This window comes from Marmota monax, unplaced genomic scaffold, assembly GCF_021218885.2.
Source record: "Marmota monax isolate L192 unplaced genomic scaffold, Marmota_monax_Labrador192_F-V1.1 WCK01_AAM20220418_F8-fsc00003, whole genome shotgun sequence".
Lineage (NCBI taxonomy): Eukaryota > Metazoa > Chordata > Mammalia > Rodentia > Sciuridae > Marmota > Marmota monax.
This window is the reverse complement of record NW_026694084.1, coordinates 29133179-29151638: the sequence shown is the minus strand read 5'-3', so window position 1 is coordinate 29151638 and position 18460 is coordinate 29133179. Positions and strand designations below refer to the sequence as shown.

General features: G+C 45.5%; 1 protein-coding gene across 2 annotated transcripts in view; it reads right to left on the bottom strand.

The window, feature by feature from the left end:
- Positions 1-5290: 5290 nt before the first annotated feature.
- Fer1l6 (fer-1 like family member 6) overlaps positions 5291-18460 on the bottom strand; it is a 130367-nt gene continuing 117197 nt past the window's right edge. For both annotated transcript variants that reach the window (XM_046464973.2, XM_046464972.2), the window contains exons 40-41: positions 8725-8825; positions 5291-7324 (exon numbers count right to left, since the gene is read on the bottom strand). In XM_046464973.2, the coding sequence (XP_046320929.1) occupies positions 7135-7324; positions 8725-8825 (291 nt within the window). In that variant the 3' untranslated portion in view covers positions 5291-7134. The remainder of the gene's footprint in view (positions 7325-8724; positions 8826-18460) is intronic.

Genomic DNA, 18460 nt, shown 5'->3' with positions numbered 1-18460 from the left:
TGTCCTGCGCTTCTTCTACCATTTTGGCTAAATAGGCCTATTTCCCCTTAAAAGCGGTTTGCCATCTGTGTTCTGTAGGCTGCACCAGTCCATGCTGCTGCGGGCTGCAGCCACAGGAGCCCTGACTAACAGGTCCAGGGGTGTTTTTTCCATGTAACAGGGAGTCTGAAGGGCAGCACTCAAAGCGAAGGCTCCTTCACACTTCTTGATGCTCTGTCATTGGCCCGGGGTCCGTTCTCATGTTGAGAGATGGCTGCTGCACCTCCCACATCACATCTACATCCCAGACAGGATTCAGGGAGAGGCACAAAGGGCAGGACTGGTGCCACTTATTTGTTATCAGGTAAATCAGAACTTTTCAAAATCCTCCGTCTGCACACTTCTTCATACCTGTCCGTAGCCAGCACTGGCCGGGGGACCAACCGCATACCCATTCCTGTTGCTGGGCCTGGGGTGAAAAGATGGCATTGAACCTCAGCCTGGTTTAAGGTTTTATCTTAGAGTGAGTTTTTATTTCCTGAGCCAGGAAATAGGACTTCCTAAGGAGCCACGTTGAACTGGGGCAGTGGGTGCTGTGACGCTATTTCCACCCCTCAGTTTCCATGACCTGCGGTGACCCAGCGTCAAGAGAGGGAGATGGTAAGTGGGAAGCCTAGAGCCTGGTACAATGTGGCCTGTGTCACCAAGAGGTGAAAATAAGGTTCCCTGGGGCTTGAGAGCAGGAAGGAAGCCCCGCCCAGTGGGGAGGACCCACCGGAACAGAGCAGCTATACCTCTCGGTGCGCTTTCAAAGTTTGCCTTAGTGCAAATGTCCTGTAGCGGCAGCCAGTGTGGCCACCCAGCGCCTGGATTCTAACCAACAGATGCCACTGAGAAAGGAGCCACTGCAGATTTCCTGAGAGCCCCAGGTGGGCTCTCATAGCAGAAGGTGACTCTCTTGCAGGAGCAGGGGACAGCCATCAGAATGGCTCGCCACGATCAGATTTTTAAATACTCTATTGAAAAATCAGTGGTCTACACTCAGCAAGTGGTTTCATTGGAGAATTTTAGACATCACAAAGATGGGTAAGAAAATGAGATCCTTAATTGTTAGGGTAGCCACATCCAGACTGGCATATGGTAATGCCTGTGTTGGGAAGAAGGAGGGAAGATGTTTGTAAAACCAAACAGGGCTTCCTCATCATCACCTGTGGAGCCTTGAAGTCTTGGTCTGTAAATTGGGAAGAATGCTATTCACTTGGGGAAAGCATGATGGTCACTCACCGACCCGTGGGTCTCTGCTGCATCTGAGCACAAGTCTGCAGTTCCCGCTCCTGGAAGTCAGGTGTGTCCATGGGACCTGTGTGGCCATTGGGCCACCTGCCATCACCAGGGTCACCTCCAAGTGCAAGCTCTCAGTCTCAGGGAGGAGTATGGCTCCACATTCCCCAACCCAGCGATTGTGGAATTAGTGTCTGAGATGAGGTGACTCCGATAAAGTCCTGGCAGAGAGTGGCTTCATTTCTGCGAGGTCCAGGAAAGCATCTTTGTATGAGTTTGGATTTGATCCCATGACACAGAACACCCACCAAATACCTGTGGCCTTAGGAAGACTGACCTTTATTTTGCTTTTCTGTGGAAACGTTTGGGGTTAGTCCCTCTAGAGATGTGCTGGTGGCCCCCCCCATAACAGGGGCTCGCCCCCTTCTGTCTGCCCCACTAATCTTAGTGCAAGCTTCCAGAGCCGCGGATACCCTGGGATCCAAGGTAACTGAAGTCCCTGAGTTGCTTCCTTCACTACAAAGCAGGGTTGTTGGGAGAATTAGTGAGGAAATAGATGTGTTGCTTTGCCATCTAAAGAGGTCTCAGAAGACGTTGTTTCTTAGCAGTCATGAATTTTAATTCCTGTGACAGGGAAGGCCACACACTCGACTTACAAATATTCCTCTACCTCTACCCTGTCACGATCATTTGCACATGTCCTAACTCACACGGTCCTGTAGGATGGGGGATGTCTCCAGTCCGTGTATCAGAAACGTAAGATTCAGAGCTGCTGAGTAGCCTGCTGAAGGTCACACAGAGAGTCAGTGTCTACACCCAAGTTTCAATACTAGTTTCTCTGTTTCCAAAACCCATTTTTCTTTCCCCTAGTTCAAAAGATTCATAAGCTACACAGTACTTAGAAAAATAGAGTGCTTTTCTCAAATCGCACTTTACAAGCTCTGGAGAACACAGAGACGTGCTTTTCTTGACTGACGGTGGAGGAATGGTTGCTGCAGTAAAGGAAAGTTAAAAACTTAGGGCAGCAGTGTGGGAGGATCGGCTCACAGGGGTGCATCCGGGTCTAATCTGCCAGGGCCAGGCTGGAATGCTGCCTTCCCTTTTTACTGAGATAATTGTCACTTGAGAGTCTGCATAGCAAATGGAAACTTCTTGTTCCAGAGTGAAAAATGTCTGCACGGCACCTCCCACTTCAAACGCCATAATCAGCCCTCCACCTTCCATAGCTCCGTGAAGGACTTTCTAACAGGTTGGTTGACACCCAGGACAGAGAGATGCCCTCTGCTGCCAAAAAAAAAAAAAAATACACCCAAGTCCTAATCCCCAGAACCCAAAAATAGGGTCTTTGGGTCTTTGCAGATGTGATTAATCAAGAACTTGGGAACGGGGGTTATGCTGGATTATCTGGGTGGGCCTCGTGGGATCACCTGGGCCTTAAAAGCAAGAACTTTTCCACTGAGATGTGAGCTGTGACTACAGAAGAAGAGCACGGAGCTGCAGAGTTGCTGGCTTTGACCTTGGAGCCCGGAGGCCATGGAGCCCAGGGCAGGAGGCAGCCTCTACACCCTGCCAGATTCTCCCCTGGGGCCTCCCAAAGGGAAGGCAGCCCTGCAGACACACCTGGGGTTTGGCTCAGTGAGGTCCAAGTTGGACCTTGGCCTGCAGAACTGCAGCGTGATACACCTGCATGGACTTGATCCACCGAGTTGCTGAGATCTGTCTCCACAGCCATAGAGAACCAAGGCCCTGGAAGATGGCCGGTTGAAATCCGAGCCTCTTCTCTTCCTATGTCCCATCAGATTCCACGCCCTGGTGATCCTACCATAGAATCTATACCTGTGACACCAGCCACTACTCTCTGAGGACTGGCTTCCTGCCAGGCACCTGCTAGACACTGGACAGGATCTCTACAACGCTTGCCAAATGGGCACTATGTCCTTTTTATCGGAGGAAATTGGGACTCAGAGATGAAGTGACCAGATAGAAATGAGAGCCAGGGCCAAGCCCCTGGTCCTCTCTGGGGGCAGCTCTGGGAAGAACAGCGCTGACCTTCTGAACTCTGGCTTTCCCACCCCATTCCCACAGCCATGGCCCGTGTAGGGTCCTGTGTCCCTCCTGTGTCCTCCATGTCCACTGCTTCCTAAGGTGTCCTCCGCCCAGCTCTCGTCCCCAACCACCCACCACACACATGAGCCCAGCAACCTCTCCCGTCCATGACACTTCTCTGCTCAAACTCTCCAGGGTCCCTGTTCTAGGTGGCACGAAGTCCGCGGTTCCCAGTGTGGCAGCCAGAGTAATGTCCTGAGTTCCCTCCTCCAAACTCTCCACGCTGTGGACCACCCATAGGTTAGCTTTGCTCCAGCAGGTGCCTGGACTTGACGTCACCATGCGGATGAACCTCCCCACAGGACACGAGGAAGCTGTGGGTCAGCAATGTGCACAGGACACCGGTTTTTTAGTAGTTAACATTAGATCCCAACTCGCCCATCAACCTCCCGGGAGCCTTAGAGATCTGATCTCTGATCCCTCCATTTCCCTCCTCTAGGGCCAGCACTGAGTGAAAACAGCCACCTCTCTCCTGGGGACAGTACCTCCTGTCTGTTCTCTGTACAGAACTGGATTCTGTGTCTCCCCATGGCTGAAAATCCTTAAACAGCTGCTCATCACCCTTCAGATAAAGACCCTCATCCCTAGGAGTGTGACCCCTATGGGACTTTCCAGGTCCATCTTGGGTCCTTCTGCCTCCCACTACACCCACTCTCTTTCAGAAGCCTCCTGTGCTTTGCTTCCTCCTGCCTCAGGGCCTTTGCATGTACTACTTTTCATCTCAAGCACTCTTCCTCTGCACCTTTCCTCTTCTTCATCCTTTGTCTACCGTCAGCCATGCTTCCCCAGGATGCCTCCCTGTTCCAGACTGGGATGGAAGCCCTCAGTGAGATGCTCCTCTGCTTCCAGTGCATGGCCCGATTCAAGCCATCATTAATTATCTGTGTATGTGATTGATTTATGTCTTCTCTCCATCCAACCCAGTGTTGAGGATAATACCTGAAATGAGGAGGGAAGTCAGAAATTACCTGTTGAATGAATGACACCAAATGTCCCCAGCTGTGAAGTGGGTCTGGTAAGCACCATTTAGGTGTCTTGTCGGGGAAAGAGTGAGGGAGGTACCAAACGGTTCAACACTGGTGACACAGAACTGGGTGTCCTGTCCTGTGGCTGGTTGTTATTTTTGCCAGTATTAATTTTGTTTTATTTTTTGGGGGGGGAAAGAGTTAAAATGTTATAAAAATTATTTACATATATCCATTCTGAAACAAATTTAAGCTGTAGGAAAAACCCGTAAGTTGTCAAATGAATACATTGAAATGAATCTTATTTAAGAACACAAATAAGGGCTCATGACAACTTGTTGAAAAGTGGGATCTGTTTTTTTTTTTTTTTTCTTACTGTAATATCTTTAAGGTCAGGCTGCACAGTCAGGCACAGAACATTATCTTATTTTAAGTGTGTTATACACGAGGACAGACCATATGCACAGCCTATGTATAGAACACCAGGCAGAGCGGATTCCAAAACCATCCTTGCTCACCGCTTCTCCTCACACGTTTCTTAGGAGGGCATCTGATCTAAAAGTGTTTCAAATGCTTCTACCTGAAGGGTTCTTAGTATTTTGGCATCAAAGGAAGTTGATGAGCTCTGTTTAACTTGGGGTTCCGATCCTTGCTTTTATTGTGAGTTTCGATGATGGACATGGTTTTAACTACCTTTCCGAATCCAGCAGAAAGTACAATACCTTACTTCCAAACTCATCCTAAAATAACACTGCTCTTTTCATCAACACCAGAGATGTGTTGCTGTTTCTTAAGTCTCATCCATGAGGCACGATTCTTACTTCTCTTGGATGGCCCGTGATCTCAAAATGAGACAATCTCATGGGGAGCTGCAGAATTAAAGGCCGTGCACATCTTATTTTGTCTCCATCCCCACGGCCCAGGGCATAGGAGATACCCAATAAATACCCTGATAGGAACACACGTCAACTTACATTTATTTATTAATTAAACTTTGTACATTAAAACCAATACATGTTTATCTTGGCAGTTTTAGGAGAAGTGGAAAAACAAGAAGGGAAAGGAAAGATCATACTATTTGAAGATAGTCTCTATTAACATCTTGCCATATTCCTCCAGGCATTTTTTCTATGTATGCACATATTTTTTTCTTTCTACAACGTGGCTATACATACCGTTTGCTGATGCATATTTTATTTTATATACAAATGAATTCCAGGCATGTGTCCCACGCCACCACGTACTTTTGACCACATCATTGGCAGCCATGCATCATTGCACAGTAAGAATGAGCCACGCGGCTGTAACTACCTCACATGAAAACATCACAGAGGCAGCACACATTCTGTTTCTCGGCATTTCAAGAAAGAGGACACAATGGTTACCAGGGATGAGTTCAGTGAATGAGGCTTGAATCTAAAATTACACAGAACATGTTTTGGTCTTTCTCTGATGGACCAGGAACATTCTAGAATGACTTTATATGTAGAAGTAAACACACTTGCCTTTACAAGAGTCACCTCTGTGCAAGCCGATCAAAAAAGAAACTGGTGGCCCTGGCGCTTTGGGTGTCAAGAGAGGAATCCCAAACCAGTTTCTTCAATGCCACCCAAGATGGCCCTTTATAATAGAAGTCAATGATTGACATGTTGTTTGTATTTGAAGCTAAAAATTCTGCTCGAGTATTGAGGCAATACATTGCCATTCTTTTCTTTCTTCTTTATCTGAGAAAACCAGTCCCTCGCTTCAACCCTGTGCCTTAGGTAGGGCAGCTTGGATAAACTGCTGTGAAGATCAGAAGTTTACCTTCAACAACAACTGACCTTGACAAATGCATGGGATCTTGTTCCTAAGACTGGTTTTGAAATTAATTTGCACTTGAGACTCATAATGAAGCCTGCATATATGTTGGTCAGGCTAAGTGCTGGACAATGCCAGGGATGGTCTATGATATTCATATCATGGTCTATGGGGACATAGTACTTGATGGCTGTGTACTCTGTGTACCTGGTAAATGACAATTCCTGCTGGTAGTGTGGAGCGCCCCCGACACCCACTCACACACGTGCACACACACACACTCTCACAGAGTTATATTTCACATATCTTACAACAAATTGTAAAATTCCTCTTGGAAATTGCCAAAAAGCATAAATCAAAATGGATTTCTTCAGAATTCATGATTACTATTGAACATGGTCATTTTAATGAAAAAGATCCAGCAATATCTCCGTCTCTAGATGGGAATGTCAATAATGAAGTATGTTGGATGATTTATGAGAGTTTTCTGCAAGCCAGTTTCCCAGCTTGAATTGGTGACTGCATTCTGTAAACTGGAGGGATTTTAAAAGGTTACGATATATAGGACAGGGTAAATACCTGTTCACTTGCTAAAATATCTGTCTGTTTGCTGCAACATTTCAATTAAAATAAGGTACTTGTAAGAAAATCTCAGACCCAGAGTTCAATCTCTCTGAATACAACTAATGATATAAAGTAAACATTCATTCAGTCAACTGGAGGTCCCTGGGGATTATCCAGAGATGAAGGAGTCACTCTTCCATGTCATAAAGCATGACTTAGGGCTACAGACTGAAAGATGGTGGCAAGGGCTGGGGAGGGAGGGGACGTCTCTTTCCCCCTCCTTCAAGAAGAGTGGATCTGTTCAGAGACACAGGGACAGTTCTTGAGCCTCTCTCTTCTCAGTGCTCAGCACAGTGCCTCACCCAGGACTTTTTAAGATGTTTGCAGATGAGGAAGAGGAAAGGATTTACAAAAAGGGGGATCCAGTCTTGCGTGCCCCCTACGAGCCTGAGCCCACGACGATCCTCCGGCTGATGGCTCCCGGCAAGGTGTAGATGAAGAGCACCAGGAAGATGATGAGGATGATGAGGATGAAGCCGATGATGATGTACTTCTTGTAATTCTTCCAGATGAGGTGGTACAGGCACTTGAAGGGGCTCATGAACCAAGAGAAGGAGGTGTCTGGGCGGCTGGGGGAGGAGAGAGAAATTGGGGAAGGGGGTCGTATGGTCAACACTCAGGACTCTCGGGCCCTCAGGAAAGATCTCTGGCTCCAGATTTCTGGGGACCCAATTTCTGAGCCCTGAGAATGGGGGCAGAGACCACACATTGCCTGAAGCAGGAACAATCTGACATGGGGTGACAAGGGTCCCTGTCGCTGCCTAAAGGTTGGTCTGGAGTTACAGCCAGAGGCCCCACTGCCCTCCGACTGTCCCACCACGACCAGCTCTTGTCCCACTTTGGCCTGCAGCCTCCTCTGACCACCTCAGTCCATGATGAGCGCCTCACTCTGAATTTCTAACTCCCCTATCGCCTGACATTTGTCTCCTGCACTCTGAGAGCCATTTTATGAATCTGTTATTTTTCCCTAAGTAAACAGAAATCTGCTGGAAGGTGTGGCTATGTCTTGCATCTCTTCTGAATTCTCCAAAGTGTTCTTTTACTGGGTGCTTCTAAATAATGGAGCTAATGAATAACTGAGTACCTAATGTGTTCCTAGCACTGTGGGAGATGGAAGGTAGGCCCAAAGGCAAGGCCGCTCACCTTGAGACACCTGGAATAGGACACACACAATTTCTGTATTTATATGCAGATTTCATATCTATAGCTATTCATTTTTTATTAATATTTTCTTTTTTAGTTATAGTCGGACACAATACCTTTATTTTATCTATTTATTTTTATGTGGTGCTGAGGGTCAAACCTAGGGCCTTGCACACGCTAGGCGAGTGCTCTACTGCTGAGCCACAACCTCAGCCCCAGCTATTGACTTTTTATTTGATATGTAATTAAGAATTAAATTCAATAAAGCAACCCTTTTTTTTTCATAGTAAATCTACTTCTGGGAATTTACTGATTTACAAAAGGAAAATATCTTCGTCATATTATAATTATAGAAAAAAGAAGAAAATTGAATATCTGATGGGGGGTGACCATCAAGTTAATTGTGGGCATTAAGTCTGTGAAATATTCCACAGACATTAAAAATCCTAATTAGGGCAACTACGGCAATATAGGAAAACTTTTCAGTGAAGGATTTAAAAAAATTAAGACAATTCTGTATGTTTGATTCAAGGTCAAGTAGAAAAACCTGTGGACTTCATATTCACACGAAACATGGGTAGGAAGAGGATGTGAAAGCAATCTAGAAATGCTGTGTCCCCACACGACAAGGATCTCTCCATTTGCCAAAGTCTCCACTGCTGTCAGGATGGTGTTCAATCGTGGAAACACAGGGCTACACAGGTTGCCTGGCACCGATTGACTGCCTCCTGCTCCTTAGGGAAGCTCCAGAGGAACAGGCGTCCTCTGAGACCAGAGGGGCTGCAGTGGCCCTTCCCCAATCCCACTCCCCCACAGCTGCACTCACTTGGGCTTGGCCAAGGGCTCCGGCTCTTTCCGGGCTTTCCCCACAGGATTCTTCTCGGCTTCTTCGGCTGTGACCAGGTGGAACTCAGCTTCCACCTTGCCCTGAATAAAGACAAGTGCTTCATTTCTAGTCAAGAAGACCTGCTAGGGCAATGTGAATCCTAGAGGAAGGGCTATGGTGTCAGAGAAGGCCAGCAAGTACTGCGACTGTTCAGCTGATTTTGAGAAATACTGCTTTCTTTCCAGTCTTTGGAGAAAGAAACCATTTTATGAATAAGAAAAGCCCCAGAATGATTTTCTTTTCTTTTTTTTCTTTTTTTTTTTTTTTTTTTTTTGTGGAAGGAGAGGGTCCCACCTGGGCACACAGCTACACACTTAACCAGTCACGTGCATTATGCTGCAGGTAAGGATTTAATGGGTGAAGAAATCACACTCATGATAGAAACTTAAAAGCAATTAGAAAGGGGATTGAGGACTTGAGTGGCAGGTCCTTTTGCATCTACGACTCTCTTTCTTTCAGTTCTTAAGAGGAAGTTGGTGGATGTGGCCCCACATCTACCCAAGGGCTCCTCTGTCATCCTTCATTCCTTTTGTGTCTACACTATTTGCTTTAGAATTACCCTCTTATCCTAGCACCCCTTCCCTCCTCCTGCCTGCTCTATGAGAAACAGCCCCTCTGACTTGAATATTGAGAATAATGTGTTTTTTGAAAAAACTTTATTTATTTATATATATATATATTTTTAGTTGAAGGTGGACACAATATCTTTATTTTATATTTATGTGGTGCTGAGGATTGAACCCAGTGCCTCATGCATGCTAGGCAAGCGCTCTACCACTGAGTCCCAATCCCAGCCTGAAAGTAATGTGCTTTCTAAAAGTGCTTTTCCAAAGTTATTGACAGTGATGTATATCTTGAATCATCAAAATTTGAGACCGGATCCCTGCAAAAATCAAGTCATTCTTTCTCGTTCATGCATTCACTCATTACTTCGGGGACCCTCTGTATGCCAGGCACTGTTGTAGACACTGGAGATGTAATGACTAAGAAGAATAGACTCCCTAATCTCCTGAAGCATCTGGTCTTGGTGGAGGAGAGAGACTCGTCCTCCTCCTGACCTCTTTGGCTTCATCTGTTGAGATTTAAGGTGATACTAGGGAGACAGATACTGGTAGGGACTATAGTGTCCTAGAAGTATTTGAGGACATATGACCACTGCTTGAACTCCTCTCTCTGGATCACACGTGGATTAGACATTATGTAATTTCAAGGCATGGTTGACTTCTCACCCCAGTGAAAAGTTCTAAGAATCAGCTGAACCAGTAGTCCTGCCTTAACTAACCCATTCACCCTGAAAAGACAAGGACTGCCCATCAAGCAGGGTTGGTTGCTTGATGACAATGTAATTGTGGGAGAAATGAGAAAGAACTGGTGTGAGGTTGAGGAGCAAAAGAGGATAAAGTGGCCGGGTATCTGCATGTTAAATAAATGCAGTGGGTTTTTGTTGCAGGTGAAGTTGTGAGTTCAAATCTAGATGTTCTTAACCACCCTTTGGATTAGAACATGACCAAACCCAAACTCAAATGTCCCAAATTCCAGAAAAGTTCCTCAGATGCATGAACATATGCAGTCTCATTCCTATTGAGAAATCTTGGCCTTACAGTCAATGGCTTGCACGTAGAAGCACTCAGGGCATATTTGAAACGGTGAGAAAGAAAGAAAAGAAGGCTTCTGTTGATTATAATCACTCTTCCACACAGCTATTGAGATGGAGTAACTGCAACAGAACTCTAACTGCAAATACCAGACTTTATGGATTGCTCACTTTGTTCTGGTTCATTTATTCTATCATCTCCCTCGCTCTCCACCCCGCCCCCCTCTCTTTTTCTCTGGCTCAGCAATGAGCAAGGCAAACGCAGAGCTCCTTCTCATAGGTGGAGAAATCAAGACACAGCAGTCAAATTTTCCAAGGTCACACACACAATAAGCCAACCCACTGGAACCGGAGCCCAGGTCTGGGTGATAGCAAAGCTCATGGCTTCCCTTGTAGCCAGCCGCCTCCCGACTTCTTTATCCATTTGCCAGATCATTAAACTAGAAGCTTCACAAGGCTCTTCTTAACTACATGAGACGATGCCGTGATTGTCTTCCTAATCACCATCTAAAGGCACTAGTCTTCCCGGGTCTATCTTCTCCTATGTCAAATGGCCAGATGCTCTCTAGAGCCACCTGGTTTTTACTTCTAGGGTTTATGAAATGCAGAATGAAGCCTGAGGAGCTCTTCCAAGCCTTGGTGACTGGAAGAAATCCAAGAAATGAGCCCAAAACTCATGGCAGAGGCACTTCTATGTGCAAACAGGATGTATCCCCAGGGGTCATTCAGAGGTGACCTAAGTGACACCAAGCAGTTTTTCATTCATGACATGCTTCATCCAGTAGCTCCAATGTGAAGGATATTCAGTTTAAGAGGAGCTAACCAGTTGCTAGGTTCCAGAATGCTTGGAAGAGAGAATATGTGTAAATCAACAGAACATACATTGGGATCAGAGTAAAAGAATCCCAGCAGCCCCCCTGTTCCCTAGTGCTCCATGATAATAAGCTCAGTCACAGGCCTTTATAACAGTTGGTGCTGTGTGCCTGCGTTATTCCATCTAAACCATTTGACAACCTGGCAAAGTAGACAACCGCTTCTACCCCATTTTGCAGTCCATGAAACAAGGGCGTGGCAAGGTCGGCTAACTTGGATTTAAAACCAGGATTTGTATCCAGGTCCTCTGATGCCAAATCCCATTTATCTTCTACTTCATTTGTCTAAGTGGCCTCTTGTTAAGGAAGAAAAGAACTAGCCTGTTTAAATAGTATGGATTTGTGTACCTTTCCTGAGATGTTCAAGAGAAACTCCATAATCCCTACCATCGCTCTGACATTAGTATATGCATTTGACCCCCACTATGGGCTGGCCCAGGAGAGCCTAGGGAATGTCACAGCCTAACATAGCAAGCATTTGAGTGCACAGGAGTTAGACAGGTCTGCACTGAAGACAGGTTTGCTGTGCAAACCTGGGTGAGTTACCGGCCCTCTTTAAGCCTTGCTCTCCTGGGGGTGTTATTCGTGTGTACCCTATTAGGTGGCTTTGAAACATAAGTGAAATAACACATTTACAATGCTTAGCCTGGTGCTTGGCAAATAGAAACATTTTAAAAAATGAAAGCTGCTACCTTCAGCACTGTTTCATCAACAGACACACATGTCTAATGGAAAACATCTCTGCTCATACAGAAAATGCCCAGAGAAGACCCACAGACCTGCTTCTTACAGGAAAACGTAAAGTAAAAGAAGGCAGACAGTATTCAATTAATTTTGCCTTCAGCACAGAAATCATCTGTGATTATCCTGGAGAGCCCTGCTACAGCCTCTCTGCCCTGCCTGGGTGGTTGCAAAGCATTTACTGAGCATCAGGAAGGCAAAGAAGAGGTTGTTACTGCCACATTCTGATAAATACCACGCCTGGCTGCAGTCTCTCCACACAGAGCATTCTGTGTCCCGTGCCAATCATCAGTATTCAGCCTAGCAGCAAGTAGAGATCTAAAGCTAATAATAGCCTCCAAATGTAATTTTAAACCAGGGTTAGAAAAACGTGAGCAGTTTGAGATACTAGCCATTAACCTAAGGACATCTGCGGATGGACGAAAATGATAAGGCAAAGTCCCTGAAAGATCATGGATTTATTTTGTCACATTTGTCATCTATGAGCTTCAGACTTCACCATGACTAGATAGTGGACACCCGGGGAAGCTGAGAGTGAGCTCTCTGATTGGAAACCCTTTCCTCAGCAGCAATTATCGAAATGCAGCCCTCACTGGTATTACACGGGGTGTCCTCCAGCATCAATGGTGGGATGTGTGTGGTTCAAATTCCTTTAGGAAAAGGAATACGTGTGTGTGTGTGTGTGTGTGTGTGTGTGTACACATCTATACACACATCCATGCACATATAGATATGTACATACATACATACATATATGCATGTATGTATGTGTGTATTGTATAGTCATACCCTGAACTTGGAATTCCATTCTGGATAGCTGAATTAAGGAAATGACTCAAAACTCAGAATAAAGCTTTGTGTACAAAACACAGTCACTCTTGGGGATGTTCAAATTGTCTTATTTGCCCTAATGAGGTGTCTCAGATTCCTCTTGGATTTATCTGCCTTGATTCTGAAGTCAGTCCCTTCTCCAGTGATCCCAGGCTTCCTTTAGTAGGAGCTAGTAATTAGAAACCAGGATCCAGAGGCTAGTAGGTTTCTTTGTACTGGGTGATTTTGGTTCTAAGTTCTTTCAGTGGACAGAGCTGGACAATATATTTTTTAAAAATCAACAAATCCATAGTGGTAAAAAAGCAGGAGTCAAAATCACATTTTCTATTATTGGAGGTGACTCTTATACCAACTCTATTTTTTTTAGTTAGTGCATTATAGTTTTACATAATATTGGGGTTCGTTTTGATATAATCATACAAGTATAAATGTAATTTGCTCCCATTCAGTCCCTAGTACTCCCTCTTTCCCTTCCCTCCTCCCTCCCCCATTCCCTTTCCTCTACTCTACTGGTCTTCCTTCTATTTATAGTTTTGTAAAAGTTAGTTCTTTATAGATATACATAAAGATAACATTCACTGTGGTGTATTTACACAATGAAGTTTTACTCATCCATAAAGCAGAATGAAATCATGGCATTTGCTGGTAAAAATGGATAGAAGTGGGGAACATCATGCCAAGTGAAATAAGCCAGACCCAGAAAGTCAAGGATTGAATGTTTCTCTCAAATGTGGAAGTTGCACCATGTCTTGATTCTAAAATTTGGGAATTAAGAGATATAATTAAACATTTTATCTTTTATGGCTGTAGGGAAACTCTTCTTAATAGATGATTGCCAACTAATAAATGGAGAAAGGATAATAGAATTAGATGATAGATAGATACAGATGGATAGACAGATGAATGGAAGGAAAGAAGGAAGGACAAAAGTTAGGAAGACTTAGGAAAATCATTTTAGCTCACCAGTGGTTACTAAAACACCGGGTGAGAGGTGACAGCAAAACAGGAATTCCCCACCGTGCCAAAATGTTACCTGATCATTTACTTGCTACGTGCCAAGGGGAAATGCTTTACAACGAAGAGATCTGTGCTTACCATCACCACCAAGCAAGCACACAGCATCACATCAGTGAGACCACTGGAGAGGTGTGCCTCTGACCTGGTTCAACAGGAAGTGAACATGTCACCTATTATGTGTCCTGGCCAAAGGTGTTTAACTGCAACCTGAAAAAGCTGTTGTACCTAACTTCCAGTTCACAGGAGATATAGGGATAGGGAATAAGATAATCAACCGCATAAGAGAACAGCCAGATAAACCAGGATAGGACCACAAAGTCAATGTCATAAAAAAAAAAAAGTCAGAGGACTATTCTAAAATAAAATAGACCAAAGAAATATAATAACCAGAAGCAACATGTGAACTAGGAGTGAATCTTGTGTGGAAAGAGAAACAGCTATAAGAGACATTTAGGGGGCAACAGGATATTCTCCTTATAGTGGGAGAAGTGAACGTGATGTGGATATATAATTATATTAAGCAATCATCATTAACTCTCAGATGTGATGGTGGCCCTGCAGGAGGTGGTCAGTCACGATCTACGTGGCTGATGGCTATGTCAGAGAATGTCTGTGCTACTAGGAGATGCCTACAAGAGTATTTAGGGGTGAAATAACATAATATCTACAACTTACTCTTATGTAGTTCAGCAAAACAAACAACCCCCCCCAAAACCCATACATAAACACATCCAAATATTCAAACCTATATACAAAATAAATATTTCAACATATTAGCAAGGGTTGAATCTTGGTGGTGGATCTATGGCTGAGCATTGGCCTCCTATTCGTTCAACTTCTCTGTATGGTTCAATTATTTTAATGAACAAATCTCAAGGGAAAACCCAGTAATTCAATGATGGCATTTCTATCTTGAGAATAAAAAGAGTTAATAATAATATAGATGATATAACGGCAGGGAGTGCTCATGAAAACACTGAATGAAACAAAATGACAAAGATACAATTTTGAAAGTGGAATAATGATGTCTATCTAAAGGCAGCCAAAATCTCAATGCAGGCAAAGTATGGAAATAGCCAAATCATGAGCCATGGTTTTCTTTAGATGGTGTGCGGATGAGTGACAGTACTTCCTTCCTCCCTTTTTGTGCTTTTTAAATTTCCTATCAATGCATACTATACAATCTTAAAAATCGTGTTCGTGTAAATCCCTCCCTCTCTGCCCCTGCGGAATCTGAGGTTGCTGCCTATTATTTGCCCATCTCCCTGTCACCAGCCTCCTCAGCTAAGCTGTGAATGTCCAGAGGCCAGGAAGGAATTCGCCCCAGTCACTCTCCAACCCCCAGTGCCAGCATCTGTGCCTGGAGCCCCAGGAGATGCTGACAACTGGTTCCCACACAAACCAGAGGCTCAGAAATCTCCTTTTCACTTTAGTTATTGATGTTCCTGTTGGTTTGTGAGATTCGCCTGTTCAAAACTATCAGTAAATAGCAGAAAGACTAGGAGGGGAGAGGGAAGGGACCAGGGGAGGGAGCGAGGAGGGGAGGGAAGGGGAAGTACTGGGGACGGAGTCAGAACAAATGATATTCCATGCTTTTATAATCTGTCAAAATGAATCCTACAGTTATGTATAACTAAAAAGAATCAGAGAGAGGGAGAGGGAGAGGGAGAGGGAGATATCCTAAAGGAATAATTTCCTTAAGAGGTCACTTGTAACAGGACTAATGTAAAACGCCATGTCACGACGAGTTTCATGCGGGACATGAGGACCACGTTGGCGAGGACGGGGTGACTTTCCTCAGCAATGTCCTGGAGCTGTTCCACCCTGACTGTGAGGACCACATGGGGAGCCCTGCTTGGGGATACTGAGAAGAAGCTTTAAAGATGAATCTGGCAGGTGGCAGTAAACAAAGCCCTTCTTACCTGCCAGTGACTGTGACAAGAAGGGTGGCTTCCCAGACACTGGGGAATGCACATCCAGCAAAACACGAGGATGTGCTGGAGGCACCCCTAAGGAACCCCCTAAGGCACCCCAGCCAACCCAGGTTTTAGAGACAGGGAAGCTGAGACGTGGGGACAGGAAGCACTCCTAAAGAGGAGGGCTCCCAGGACATCTCCTGGCCTCTGGCTCCATCCAGCCTGCTACACAGCAGGAGAAAGACACCCTCTGCAGGGAAAGCAGGCTTGGGACCAGGTTTCAAGCTGGGGCCGGCCAAGGCTCTGCCACGGCTGCCGAGGGGCAGAGGATGAATGAAGTCAGCTTTTCCCTTTAGACAGGGTGAGAGCAACTGCAAGAAAAGAAAGGGCTTCCTTCTCCCTGGTGAGTGCTCTCACTTTCCTAGAGCCCTACTTTAGAGTAGAGCTAATTTGATTCCAAGTCTTTTCTCTTCTCTTTGAAATGTATATAAATCCTTCTGAAAACCAGGCACGCGTTTGTCTTTTACACCCAGAAATGTCATTATACAGGACCTAGGAGTTAGTGTCCTGGTCTCTCAGTTTCTGAGGGAGAAAAGGGACCTAATTTCATGGGGGACCTTGGTCTAAGTTGTAAAACTGTCTCTTGTCATAAAGACTTGCATGTTTATTTTTCTTCTGCACAAAGACAATCAGCTAAGCAGGTGGTGCCCCAATTGCCAGGTGAATCTCACTAACTGTGACAAATGGTGCTGTCCAGTCCTCTCACTTGAGGACAGGAGGTTGATCCTGAAGTCAGGTGCGTAGTGGGTTATGACTGCTTGGTTATATGCAAGGGTGAAGTTTCTGTCTGTCTCTGAAATCTCTTAGAAGGATGCTTGTGATGTGCTTCATACTCTGGGTTAATTACTTAGTAATAAAACTTTCTTTTCCCCCCTCTACTACCTTTGTGGAGAGCTTCTCTAGGTTGGGAGAAGGTTTTGTTGTAAGTTTTCTTATCCCAGCAGATAATACTCTGGACCTCCCTGGAGAATACCATGGGTGACCTCAGGACCAGGTTGGATGTCCCTTCTGTTCTCACGGAGCTTGGCCAGAAGAGGAAGTACTACATAGTGGTCAAGACCAAATCTGGAACAGCAGTTACCCTAGCAGCATTTGTTATTGCTACAGTCCACTGGGCAAACTGGGCTGCTGGTTGCTTCTCTGGTCTGTTTTCTTCCACAGGAGACAGCAACCTCCTTGGTGGCAATGGCTGCCTCCTGTGCACCTCTGTCATTGAGAGACCCCTACCAAAGCCCTGCCCAGGGGAGGCTCCCAAAACGGCTGAGCAAGTAAACAGCTGACAAGAAACACGATAACCTAGACTCAGAAGAGGGAACTTCACATGGAATAAAAACAAAGGGCATTTCATTAAAACCCCATACTTACTAAAGGAAAGCCTTTCACACGGGCTGTGGGAGCCTGAGTCATGGCAGGTTCATTAGTAGCACTATTTATTTATGGTTTGTTTAGGTGGCAGGGATCAGGGCCTTGTGCGGGCAGGTCCCACTGAGCTGCACCCAGCCCTGGAGAGTCCTTACACAGTGGTATAAAGTATGCAGATGGAGCTTCTACTCTTCCCCCTTCTCTTTTCTTCTATTGACCAGAAGCTTCCTCCCTAAGGGTCAGATGCTCACTAAGATACAGTTGGAAGCATTCCCTGGTCTCAGGCAGAGGGAGGTGGGAATGCTGAGAACATGCCAAACAACAGCTCACCCCGAATTCTGACCCAAGTTGGACACTTAGTATGTTCCAGCCACACAGAATCTGTCATTTAGTGTCACATATGTTCTGTGAGATGCATACTTTCATTTTCTGTTGGTACAGGTAAGGAGGCTCAGGGAGGTGCATTGCCTGAGGCCACACAGCTGGTCAATGGAGCCAGGCTTTGCCTCTAAGTTGGCCTTGAACCTGCCACCAGCCCACTCCCCTGGGGCCAGTGAGCAGTCACTCCCATTCCCTTTCTCCCCATCTCTGGCAACCACTAACGTATTTTCTATAGATTTCCCATTCTGGACATCACAGATGGAATCAGACATCACTTAGCCCTTGGTGACTGCTTTCACTGGGCACAATGTTTTCAAGGTGTCAGCATTTCCTTCTTTGTTGTGGCTGAATGCTACTCTGTTGTATGGATAGACCTTTATTTATTTATCCATTCGTCAGCTGATGGACATTTGGGTGTTGCGCTTTTAGTGGGGGTGAATGCTGCTGCTATGAATGTTCACAACGCTGGTCTTTAAAAATTCTATACTGCTAAATCCAACGGGCACATCTCTGTCGCTTCTTACATAACCACTCAGGAGCACTTGGCACAGTGGCCCAACTGCCCTTCTCAGAGACTGGCCTCAGCTCATTTTCTTCCCCTTCCTCCTCCATCTCTGCCTAGTCCTCTGCCTCTTTTCTCAGTTTTGACCCCTCCTGCCCACTGTCCACACAGCATTCCAGGGTTCTCATGTGAGCCTCTCCCCTTACCTCCCTGCTGGACACCACCCAACGGCTTCCCTTTAGGATGAACTCCACACTCTTCACATGGCCTGAGAGGCCGGCTCTGGTGTCCTTGCTGCACTCTGGTTGTAGGAGGTTCTTGTCTTTTTAAGTTTAGTTTTTCCTAAACAACAAACTTTATGTCCCTGCCCGTCCCCCCCATTCCTTCTCGATGGCTCCCA